Source organism: Montipora capricornis, chromosome 4 (assembly GCF_036669925.1).
Source record: "Montipora capricornis isolate CH-2021 chromosome 4, ASM3666992v2, whole genome shotgun sequence".
Lineage (NCBI taxonomy): Eukaryota > Metazoa > Cnidaria > Anthozoa > Scleractinia > Acroporidae > Montipora > Montipora capricornis.
The window spans coordinates 37,973,090-37,986,346 of NC_090886.1; the positions used below are offsets into that span (position 1 = coordinate 37,973,090).

Sequence of the window (13,257 nt, forward strand, 5' to 3'; positions counted from 1 at the left end):
AATCGATGCGTTATTTTGCTGGTAGGACTGGGAGGCCCGACACTTATGAAAAAAAGCTATGAAATGAGAATCGGGAGTCTTCCCTTGTCATGGAATGGCAGAATTACCCAGAATTCTTTTTGGGCATGAGCGAGGCAACTTAAAAAGCACGAGAGTGGCCCTCATCGAACTGCTGAGGCGCGGACAGAGGAAATGATTTCTATCCAGATACTAAGGAGTAGGCCTGGTGTGTGCTATTAACTTAGAATTTGGATTTCTGAACAAGTTTTTATCATAGAAAATTGGCGACAAAGTTGTGCTCTCATTTCGCTTTAATTCTCGTGTCAAAGAAACGGTACAATAATGTAAATAAGAGAATAACGATATTTATATTTACAGATTACCTGTCCTCTTACTGCGAACGTCAAGCTGTACATTTCCATGCAATAAGCGCATTCAAAATTTCCTCGTATTACTTGATAAAAGTATGTTTTCTTTGTTTTGTTTTGGAAAAAAGGGTTTTTCTGCTTATATGAAAAATGCCTTTTCTCTCCCGTTCCCTTGTTATGCATGATCTTCGCGGAAATTACATTCTGTCCCTCAATAAACCTGGAACAACCAGTTATGGTCTTATTTCTGTTTTTTCTTACGTATCAGCTAAGTTGCGGAATGCGCTACCTGATTTTATCCATACCGGGCCGCATTTTGTACAGCGGCTTTTTTTTTAAATGAATATATCTTTAAATATTATGTATTTAGTAGGTATCTGTATATGCTATGTATTTGTAATGTCTGGAAGATATAAGCTCCTCCAATTATTCGGAAATTTGAGATGAAAAGAAGCTTATGCCTGTATGTATGTTACCTTTAGCAGGGCGCGTGCGCACACTTTGTAAAGAAAGCAGAAAGCAGCGAAGGGCCAACTGCGTCCAAAAGCGATCGCACGGGCCGAAATCCCGGGATGACTCGTTTGGTACGACGCTCCAGCGCCGGTGTCTGGAGGTACTGCGTTTTTCTCTCTTGTTCAAACACTCCGTCAGCGCATGCACAAATGTTATGGCTCTTCGATACCTAGCCTACTAAAAAAAATTAACATGCTGGTTTATTTGTATATTTAATTTTTTTTACCAGCAATTGACATTTCAGTTGATTTTATAGGCATAAAGGTAACGTAAGAACCGTGCGTGTCTGGTCTTGTCTCAGACAGAGGCGAGAGATGGTTTCATGCAGACTGGGACGCCTAAAATGCTCTGTTGTAAATTAAAGAAAGCGTTTCACGAGTGAAGTTGTCTCTCTGGCCTTTCTGTGGACGAATTCCAGGACCTACTGACACAATCTGGGCAAGTTTTGAAAGCTAAAACCTTTAATCGATGCGTTATTTTGCTGGTAGGACTGGGAGGCCCAACACTTATCAAAAAAACTATGAAATGAGAATTGGGAGTCTTTCCTTGTCATGGAATGGCAGAATTACCCAGAATTCTTCTTGGGCATGAGCGAGGCATTTTAAGAAGCACGAGATTGGCCCTCAACGAATGGCTGAGGCGCGGACAGAGGAAATGATTTCTATCCAGATACTAAGGAGTAGGCCTGGTGTGTGCTGTTAAATTAGAATTTGAATTTTTGATTAAGTTTTTATCATAGAAAATTGGCAACAAAGTTGTGCTTTCATTTCGCTGTAATTCTTGTGTCAAAGAAACGGTATAATAATGTAAATAAGAGAATAACGATATTTATATTTATATATATTTACCTGTCCTCTTATTGCGAACGTCAAGCTGTACATCTCCATGCAATAAGCGCATTCAAAATTTCCTCGTATTACTTGATAAAAGTATGTTTTCTTTGTTTTGTTTTGTTTTGTTTTGGAAAAAAGGGTATTTCTGCTTATATGAAAAATGCGTTTTCTCTCCCGTCCCCTTGTTATGCATGATCTTCGCGGAAATTACATTCTGTCCCTCAATAAACCTGGAACAACCAGTTATGGTCTTAGTTCTGTCTTTTCTTACGTATCAGCTAAGTTGCGGAATGCGCTACCTGATTTTATCCGTACCGGGCCGCATTTTGTACAGCTGCTTTTCTTTTTAATGAATATATCTTTAAATTTTATGTAGTTAGTAGGTATCTGTATAGGCTATGTATTTGTAATGTTTGGAAGATATAAGCTCCTGTAGTTATTCGGAAATTTGAGATAAAAAGAAGCTTATGCCTGTATGTATGTTACCTTTAGCAGGGCGCGTGCGCACACTTTGTAATCTGCGACTCCAGTGCTTACCATATGACAGAGAAAATGACTTTTCCCTTGTATATTTAAGCCATTGAATTCTTACGTTATTTTGACAAGGGCGGTTTGGAGCTGTGAGTAGGCGTGGGATTTGTCACATATGGTTTAGGGGCCGACATATCTCTCCCTCAATGCCGTACCGGGAGGCAAGGTCGGTAGCAGAAAGCAGCGAAGGGCCAACTGCGTCCAAAAGCGATCGCACGGGCCGAAATCCCGGGATGACTCGTTTGGTACGACGCTCCAGCGCCGGTGTCTGGAGGTACTGCGTTTTTCTCTCTTGTTCAAACACTCCGTTAGCCCATGCGCAAATGTTATGGCTCTTCGATACCTAGCCTACTAAAAAAAATTAACACGCCGGTTTATTTGTTTATTTAATTTATTATTTTTTTTTACCAGCAATTGACATTTCAGTTGATTTTATAGGCATAAAGGTAACGTAAGAACCGTGCGTGTCTGGTCTTGACTCAGACAGAGGCGAGAGATGGTTTCATGCAGACTGGGACGCCTAAAATGCTCTGTTGTAAATTAAACAAAGCGCTTCACGAGTAAAGTTGTCTCTCTGGCCTTTCTGTGGACGAATTCCACGACCTACTGACACAATCTGGGCAAGTTTTGAAAGCTAAAACCTTCAATCGATGCGTTATTTTGCTGGTAGGACTGGGAGGCCCGACACTTATGAAAAAAAACTATGAAATGAGAATCGGGAGTCTTCCCTTGTCATGGAATGGCAGAATTACCCAGAATTCTTTTTGGGCATGAGCGAGGCAACTTAAAAAGCACGAGAGTGGCCCTCATCGAACTGCTGAGGCGCGGACAGAGGAAATGATTTCTATCCAGATACTAAGGAGTAGGCCTGGTGTGTGCTATTAACTTAGAATTTGGATTTCTGAACAAGTTTTTATCATAGAAAATTGGCGACAAAGTTGTGCTCTCATTTCGCTTTAATTCTCGTGTCAAAGAAACGGTACAATAATGTAAATGAGAGAATAACGATATTTATATTTACAGATTACCTGTCCTCTTACTGCGAACGTCAAGCTGTACATTTCCATGCAATAAGCGCATTCAAAATTTCCTCGTATTACTTGATAAAAGTATGTTTTCTTTGTTTTGTTTTGGAAAAAAGGGTTTTTCTGCTTATATGAAAAATGCCTTTTCTCTCCCGTCCCTTGTTATGCATGATCTTCGCGGAAATTACATTCTGTCCCTCAATAAACCTGGAACAACCAGTTATGGTCTTATTTCTGTTTTTTCTTACGTATCAGCTAAGTTGCGGAATGCGCTACCTGATTTTATCCATACCGGGCCGCATTTTGTACAGCGGCTTTTTTTTTAATGAATATATCTTTAAATATTATGTATTTAGTAGTTATCTGTATATGCTATGTATTTGTAATGTTTGGAAGATATAAGCTCCTGTAGTTATTCGGAAATTTCAGATGAAAAGAAGCTTATGCTTGTATGTATGTTACCTTTAGCAGGGCGCGTGCGCACACTTTGTAATCTGCGACTCCAGTGCTTACCATATGACAGAGAAAATGACTTTACCCTTGTATATTTAAGCCATCGAATTCTTACGTTATATTGACAAGGGCGGTTTGGAGCTGTGAGTAGGCGTGGGATTTGTCACATATGGTTTAGGGGCCGACATATCTCTCCCTCAATGCCGTACCGGGAGGCAAGGTCGGTAGCAGAAAGCAGCGAAGGGCCAGCTGCGTGCAAAAGCGATCGCACGGGCCGAAATCCCGGGATGACTCGTTTGGTACGACGCTCCAGCGCCGGTGTCTGGAGGTACTGCGTTTTTCTCTCTTGTTCAAACACTCGGTCAGCGCATGCGCAAATGTTATGGTTCTTCGATACCTAGCCTACTAAAAAAATTAACATGCTGGTTTATTTGTTTATTACTCGGAATACCTGAAAGGTATCCGAGTTATATTCTGATAAGAATTTAGTTTTCTGTGCAGCAAATGGACAATAGAATTAGGAGGCGGTGATTTCATTGGCTAAAAGCAATGTACTACACCCCTTCGAGCAATACATTTGACCTCCCTCTGTGACAAAACAACTGCAACAATAAAAAATAAACAAAAACGCGAAGGAGTAGATTTCAGGTAGCGACAGACTTGAAACAGCCTCACGTCTAACAGAATAAGATGAAAATCGAAATTGATAACGTGCAGTGGAGCAACTAAATGATGGGTTCTACGTTGGGGCTTCAGCGTGACTCGTATAATTTCGTTTGCTGATTCAAGGCCCATGTTCCACGATGTAGCAAATGACGCAATGCAATGCAGCTAAACGTGAATATGCTGTATTCAGCCGGCTAGAAATGTTATGAATAAGATATTTACTATAATCCTGCCTGTTGACAACATGACTAAATTGCCAGTACAGAACTTCCAGCAGCGGTATGATATGTTATAAATGGCCGAGATTTCTTAGTCTCTTTCTGTCTCAGACGTTCTTTGTACGAACATCATCCGCCGATGTCTATTTTTTCTTATTATTGTTAGTTTCTTGACCTTCATGTTAGTTCCCTAGAGCTGGAGGTCACCGGCCGCGTTATTCACAACACTCTTGGAACCTTCGCAGATGAATACCGTTTTTCACTTACCCAAATTAATTACGTGGAATGCCGAAGGCATCCACGTCTTAAAACCGGGCTGGAATCTTTTTTATGTTGGTAGTCACAAATGTGCATACCCCACGGAAATTGAATTAATCTCCGGTCGGGTGGATTGATTTATATTCCCTACGGTATTTCCAAACTTCCCTGCCCCGAGGAGAACTCCTATACTTCCCAAGACATCACGATTTTTCTCTGCTAGCGCGTTAGACCACTCGGCCACCGTGACACACTTCCGTCAAATTGGTGAAAGCAAATATTTATAATAGAATCTTTCCGCCCGCCATGATTGTTTCAGTATTAAACTATTCGATAAAGTGGATAGATGCTTTCTCTTTGAGAAAGGCAAGCTTTAAAGGTAAGGAGAATTTTCTACGTTATTTCTAGATCTTGCTTCGTACTTGTGTGTTCCACTGTGAACATTATTATTTTGCATACAACGAATACTTCATTAGAAGCATTTTGCATAGAACGAATACGTACTCCAATATTTCTTGGGAACCAGTTTGTTCGCCGTTTTGACGTAGAAAGAAAATAAGAAAATAGCTTTGAACGGCCAAACAAGATAAAAAATGAAATCAAGTTTAAAAAAAACGAATCAGCTATCGCCGTCACGGGGACTTCGCAGCCGTCCCCCATCCAAGTACTAACCTCATTCGGAGAAGCTTAACTTCAGCTGACACTTGGACTAGCATCAACGATTGTGATCTTTATGTTAAATTCGCACATAGATCTTGTCGAACTTTATAACACTTGAAAGAAAAAAAAACGCACTAACAAAAACCAGGTGTTATGCCATCATTTTGTCACAGATGTATCCTTTGTTTCGTGAGTTGTCAGTAAACACGCAAGGTATAACTTGATCACAGGCGGCCGCTAAAATCGATGTCACTTCCGACTTTGCGATTTTACTTGTATGACCAAAAGTACGATAGAAAAATTGAACTCTGATGGAACGTAACAAAAATCTCCCGAAATGTTTTTCGCTGATGGCAAATTGTTTTATTCTCGATCGACACTTCCTAAAAGTTCCTTCTGCTCTCCTTAAAAACTACATATTAATATTTATTTACTTTTTCGTCAATATTTGTTTTGCATAAAGCAGGCTAGCAAAATCTGTACCTTGCTTTGTTCGCATTTTTGAGCGTTAAAATAGAATTTTTGGGCGTATGTTCCTGACAGCAAAAGTCTCATATTTTAACGTCCCCCATCCAGATACTAACCCCGCTGGAAAGGGAGAAAAAACATTAGTAACATTGGTCTTGGAAAGGTGTCAGAAGCTCAGAGTACGCGCTTAATAAGCTTGTGGTGAAAAAGAAGTTGTAAATGATCAACATATCGGCTTTGAAGCCAAATGTTTCTCGATTTCCTGTTATTTTCTTCAATCGTTCTGGGCTTAGTATTTTACTGAACCACATGTCTTCTTAGAGGGTATATAGCAAAGATGTCTACCATGGCACCGTAATGATTTACGATACCAAACAATGTCGTGTACTATTAGAGCTACATATTGTGCAAGGACTTGAATCTCCTGGAAAAAACAAAACGCCGCTCAGTTGACAGTTATGGGAAAAAACACTGTCAAGTTACTGCACTACCACACGCAATGCGTTCTTACTTTAAAAAATATCCCGTTTCAGTTCAATTCTACCCCCCCCCCCCCCACCTCCAGACTAAAAATCCCGTATCCCCACAATTTTTTTACCTAATTATCCCGTATCCTGATCGCTTCTCGGGCTTTTGGCTAAGATTAGTTTCTTGGCCAAGGAGTACGGTCAAGTACTATTGTACAACGTACGGTACTTTTTCAGTGCCGTAAGGGGCAGGCACAGAACAGTTTCGGCTGTTTGTCTGTTCTCTCGAAAACGATGACAAGGGTTTTTTGGGTTTTTTGTTCAGCTCGAGTGTAGAATCAGGACGAACTGTTGTAGTTTCTGATAACTATTTACTACTTGTAGCTTTTGTTGAATTTTGAATCGATGATAGAGAGAGTTTTGGCGATCTCAATCCGGACTGGACTACTGGATTTAAGGATTTTTCTTAACGAGATTTCAAGTTATTGTGGAACGTTTGGTACCAAGTTACTGAAATTAAGATTATGGAATTGTAAAATTGAACTTTGGACTGGACTATACAACACGCAATTACGGAATTTTTGAGCATTGACAGAAATAGAGCACGGATGTCGTCTTCTTGTCTTCGCCACGGCAAATTTATACAGTTTGCAAGGAACTAAACCAGGATTACAGAACCTGACGTCGATTACAGGGCCCGGTTGTTCGAAAGCCAATTACCTTAATCCAGGATTAGCGTAAACTTTTGTTTCATGTTTTGAACTTTTTGGTCACAGTTTCCTTTGCTTATTTTTGTTTTTCAAGATTGACTTCTTCTAATGTAAAGTTTTTCTGAATATCAGCCTTGAACAGCATTTGGGAGTAGAGGATAAAACTCGTTTTAAAACCCAGTTTCTGAACAACTGGCCCAGGATGATAAGTTGTTGAACTGTGATTTGTAATAAGTTTTTCGGATGATTTAAGGCTGATCCTGTAATTTTTGGATGAAAGGAGTTAACGAAGCAAGTAAAACTGTAGGATTTGAATTAAGTCTCCTTCCAAAAAATAAATAAATAAAAGATCCCGTATCCTGATAACCTGCTAATAGGGCTTCGTTGTTTGCATTTGCAAATTTAGTAACATTAGTAATGAGTTTTTACAACAAAAAACTTTAAGTTATATTACAGATGTATCTTTCTAGTAATCTTTCGCCATTTTCCGAAGTCTACCTCTACTTGAAGTTGACTGTAACTGGACAATTTGTGTTAACTGTTTGCGCATTCCACGGATACGCCCTTGTAGGCGTCTTGTTACAATTGAAACCAGTTCATCATGTTGATGTCACGCTACATACTAGATCCCGCAAAGATAGACATAACGCCCACGTAATTTCCATTCAAACAACCAGTTCCAAAACATACTACCCCTATAGCTATGTCACCTGTTGAATTTATTTGCAATTGTAAACATTGAGCGATTTTCACCGGTACATTATCTGCGTTGTTATGAATGAGCAACTGTCTGCAGAAACATTTACTTGTTTTGTTTCGTACTTGGCCAATTGAAACGTAGGCGCTCGAGAGGCGCATGTGACTACTCCAGAGATGTGCAAAGGGAAAAGAAGTAGAATATTCTGTCATGTGAATAGGGGTGGCTGAATTGTGGGAATTGATTCTCCACAGCTTCCATATCGATAGTTTTTCGAGCATTGAAAAATTTACGTGCGATAGATAATTTTCACTGTCACGCAACAAAAAAATAAATTCGAAACGTTCGATGAAAAAGGTCAATAACTTGGAATATTGCGACAAACAGTTTTAGACACCATCTCCAATTCTCAGATCTGTGCGGTACATCGTTTCTGAGCTCTTTGTCGAAGCGTTGAAATCACTCAACTTTTACTTGAGTAGGTGGATCAAAGTGGACTTTACTTTGCCTTTAAAACGCTTACTTTTCGCTCATGAGATAAAATGTATGAACACATCTACTAATGTACTAGTAGTTGAAAGGCTCAAACTGTTTAGATTCATAGGGATAGAATGTCCATACATTCTCTTATAGAAAACCCTCGTTAATGCGGTCACCCGTTAATACGGCCAACGGCCACAATTTTAAATCCCAAACAGTAGACTCTTCTATAATTTCATCCCGTTAACTCGGCCACTCACGCCAAACGCCTGTGACATGTTAATTTCATTGACCTTCGTTAGTTACCGCTGTAATCGAACAGCCGATTTACTTTACAAAGTACTGTCAGCAACACTCCTCCCTGTTTTCATTACAAACATGATCTTGACACTACTGTAAAATCCAGTAAGGCAAATCACGAAGAGATTAAGTCTTTGTGCTTTCATCAAAAACACATAGCATAAGCATAGTAAGCTGGGCCTGTTCTTGTTTTGATTTTAGGCTCAGAACGTACAGTACACCTAACAATTTTAAGCGTGTTACATACTGTGCGAAGTTTCAAGTATTTTATACAATTACTGTACGTACATTCCTGTTGTTTATTAAAGAGAAAAGTTTTTCTGGAAGTGCGAATGCGATATTTGTCATTAAGGCCCTTTAGTCATGAATTTCACCCTACCCCTGATAATACAGCCAGCCCGTTAATACGGTCAATTTTTTTCGGCCCGTTGATAACCTTATTAACGGGGTTCCACTGTAGCTTGCTATCATGGTGTCACCATGATAAGCTACGAAAGGTGACAATTAGGAAATTCGAAATACTGTATTTTCGAAAGGAAAGACGTCATGGAACTGGAAACTTGGAAAAAGATTTATTCTTCAGGTATCTTTAACCTCCTTTTAATGACAATTCAGAAGACCTTGCTAATTTGATGATCTCACAGTGAAACCATCTATAGTTTGACAATTACGTGCTACTGTAAAGCTTTGTTTATCTCGAAAACGACGGCTTCATGAAACGCGTAAACGGGCTCAATTGGTCGGTTAGAAACAAAATACGAAAGCTACGTTAAGTAACTGTTGTAAGGATTAAAACCTCACCTCAGAAGCGTATTCTTCACAGATCATCATCTGCGAACACGGGGCACCCGAACATTTCGTTCGTCCTCGCGATTTATCGGCAATTCATCGTACTGTTTGCAGAGTCCGAACTTTGGTACTCTTCGTATGCGGATTGGCTCCGAAGTGTATTCTATTGTTACATACTCATTTTCGAAAAAATCTAGTCACGTGACAGTGACGCCACTTCCGGTCGTGGTAAAAAAAAAACCTCAAATTTTGTCTATCTTTTTGGTTTTTCGCCTTTTTTCTTTTATGTGATTAAAAAAATACAATTCAGTGCATTTTTACCATAAAAAGCACTAAACGTTATAGCAATTAGCGTTATTCTTAATGTATGTTAAAATAAGATTTAAGTGGGTAGCTGTGTTCTCAGATTGATAAGTGTTTCTCATGGGTAGGTAAAATGTCGCACTCACACTCAAGAGACTTCAGTCAAACTCAACGTCCTCTTCATCCAGGTCTACATGGATGCTCTCTTCTTCATCTGGCCGGTTAGAACAAGTTGTTAGGCGGCAAAGGTGGCAGCACTTTAACCCATTTCGAATGCAGTCACATGAATCATCATTACAGGCCGTCTTGCACATACATGATATAAGCTCTATTACAGCTGTTGGTGCCGGGAGTCCGCTCATCCAATCTATCACCAATCTCACTTGAGCTCCGTCATTTACAAGAGACCAGCCATGACCAACTGGAGATGGAACGTCATTGTTTCGTAGAGAATTTCTCCATATCGCCGCTTGATAGTTGGCTCGCCGGCAATGCTTATACAAGCCGTCTTGGCATGGAGGCAGCTGATGGGATTCCGCTTCACCTGAATGAATATATGAATATATATCATAGGTACATGTATGGGGCGACAAAACACTTTATCGCTGAAGTTATTCTTTGTCATTGTGGTCTACTTTCTTAATATTATGCAGATAGCTGGGTGTCTCCGAATAGCGACCTTCATATGACACTTTAATAAAGTTTATAATAATAATAATAATAATAATAATAATAATAATAATAATAATAATAATAATAATTATTATTATTATTTTTATTATTATTGTTGTTATTATTATTACCTTTCTTTGCACAGAAGACCGAATATCTGCATTGATTCACGTCTGAGATACCGTTCTTTGCGCCATAGATATCACAGACAAATGCCTCTAACTGCATCAAAAGATCTTCAGACATCAACCAGTTTTCTCCAAGTTGCTCGAATGTGCGTTGGTATTCCTTTTTACTCAGTAACTTCTTCGGGGGCTTCACTTTCCCAATCCCTGCAAAGACACTCACTTCATCACAACCCTTAAATGCGTGCAAACCTGATAGTGCTTTGCACACATTTTGGCCAATAGCATGGGCTATTTTTCCAATGTTGACATACCGAGCGTTCAGTTGAGAAACACAACGCTGATAAATCGGTACATCAATGGAAAATGAAAACGCAAGGCATAGGATTCTAACGTCTGTGTCTTCTGAGGATACAATGATTGACTTATATCGCTGCTCATTTGCTGCATGTTGCGCGTGCAGGAGAAGTCGTGTATCAGCCTCCTCTTGTTCAGATCTTAGCTCTTATTCATCCTCTATTCTTTTGCCAGTGATCTTGTAGCGTCGGTTTCCACATGTTACATGCAGCTCCTTGTCTTCCAGTCTCTTGCGACTCGGTGTGTTTTGCCAGTGTTCCACAAAAAACCTGACAAGACTTGTTTTGTTGTCACCATTGCCTAAAAAATCCTTGAATTGCTTGACCTTCTGGCCAGCCGCAAGGTTCTTGAAAGTTATAGCATCACTTTCACCTCTGAGTTCTCTCTCTGCTGATTTAATGGCAATGTCTCTGTACACGTCAAATACCACATCCACTCTGTTGCTACCCTCTCCCTCAAGCAACACTCTAGATAGAATCTTGTGTGCGATCTCACCAAATGTGAGATAATCTACCTTCAGCTTTTGGACGAGAGCCATCCCATCTATTAGGTAAGCTGACGGCCGTGTTACCTCTGTTGTTGGCTGTATCAATTTCTCTAATTCTTTGCGAAGTTGTGCCTTATTGGTCTTGCGGGGAAAGCCATTGTTGCAGGCCAGGGAAGCAGGAAGAGGGCCTAATGGGTGCTTTAACACATCTTGCATTTGCAGATTGCGGCTTTCAGCAATTACGATCATCTGCGCATACAAATTTCGATCAGCGCGCAGAACAGTTTCTGTGTCTTTACCCTTTGCCACTGTCTTGGTCTTCGATAAAGCCCTGAAGCTTTTTAGCTTTTGCTTCTTCAATTTGTCATTCAACCTTACCTTTGGGGGCTGTGATTCGAGACGGGTCTTCTTGAAATCAGCGTAGGCTGCCTCTCCAACTTTATAGGCGGTCGCAAGGTCCTCTGCTATAGCAGTAGTGGCAACAGCTCCTGTTGAGATGCTGGACAGTTGCAGATGACCTGCAAATGGATCTGTCCAGTTCTTGATTAAATCAACCATTGCGGCCACATCTTTCTCATCTTGGGCAATGCGAGACGAGTGAAGGTCAGCATGGCCGTGCTTCCCTTTGACATAGCCGACCATTTCGCGCAAACTGCGCAGGAAAAAAGTTCTAAATTCTGCCGTCAAGTAGTACCTTTGTACGGCTCCAGGTTTCAAACTAAAGCCCTTGGTACCCCCAGGTGTTTGGGTATCTTTATTTACGGTTTCTTCAAGAGTCTGGTCAACGGGAATTCTTCCAAATGTATTGTCGTTGCTCAACTGAACTGAAAATCCACCGTTTCTCATGAACTCGTGTACCTCAGTGTGCTCATCTGGTAGACTTGTCATATCGCTGTAATAAGCTGACATGTATCTTGCGTAGTTGATAGCATCGTAGAAAAAGCACCATGGGAGCATCTGGCGGACACAGGAGAGATGGAGTTCCCAATTACCTTCTCTAGAGGCACGGATCATGTGAAGTAGTAGCTCGATCATGTCTATATAGGACATCCAAAATCCTGAAAGGGGGCCATTGGTATTCCGGAGATGAAGAGTGTATTCAGCAAAAAGGTCAGAAAAACGCTGGAAAACTCGGCTCTTGAAAACCTCATCGTGTCTCTCTTTACACAGTTCATCAGCTAGGGTACCAATTTCATCAAGACATGTTTGTACTTGACGACTGTCCGCTGGGTTTGACTCGTTAAGCCAAGGATAAAATCCTTGCAATGCCAACCTCATGAATGCTTCGTAAGCCAGTTTGTGCACACGAACACCCCTGTTATAGTTTCGGCCCTCCAGAACTGCAGACACGGAGCCCTCAGCCACTACCCCAGTTTCAATGAATACGTCCTTTAGACCAGCATCCTGGAACCTTTTACCGATGATAGAGATTAATGTACCAAGGGTATGAAAAATTCCAAGACGTAGAACTATGGGCTTGAACTTCTCATACTCCTTGCACTTCACCTCAAACGCCTTGGCATAGATGGCCTGATCGAAAACACATATGATGCTTTTGAGATGGAGCGAGCGCATGATAGTGAGAGATCGGTTGAGGGCTTCGTTGACAGTGGAAACATCAGTGGCTGGTGCATTAATTTAATGGTCGGCAAATAGCCTACATTATTGGGAATGATGGCGTCTTTGTCGTGAACCGTGATGTTAAACCCATTCCAGCTGCTGACCTTTTGTTGATGGGCTGCATAATGTAGACGAGCAAGGATGAACAGCAGATTCTTCTTTGTAAATTCTTTAAGAATTGTTTCGCCGTCAACATCCCTCACATTTCTTGGCGGGGGCCCAACTCGCTTACCAACATTGTAGATTGGGAGACGCTC

The 13,257-nt window shown here is 40.6% G+C and overlaps 1 protein-coding gene across 1 annotated transcript; it reads right to left on the bottom strand.

The window, feature by feature from the left end:
- Positions 1-11,041: 11,041 nt before the first annotated feature.
- Positions 11,042-11,938, bottom strand: LOC138044924 (uncharacterized). The gene has a single exon (XM_068891305.1). It carries the CDS (start codon positions 11,936-11,938, stop codon positions 11,042-11,044), a length of 897 nt encoding a protein of 298 aa, XP_068747406.1.
- Between the last annotated feature and the right edge of the window lie 1,319 nt (positions 11,939-13,257).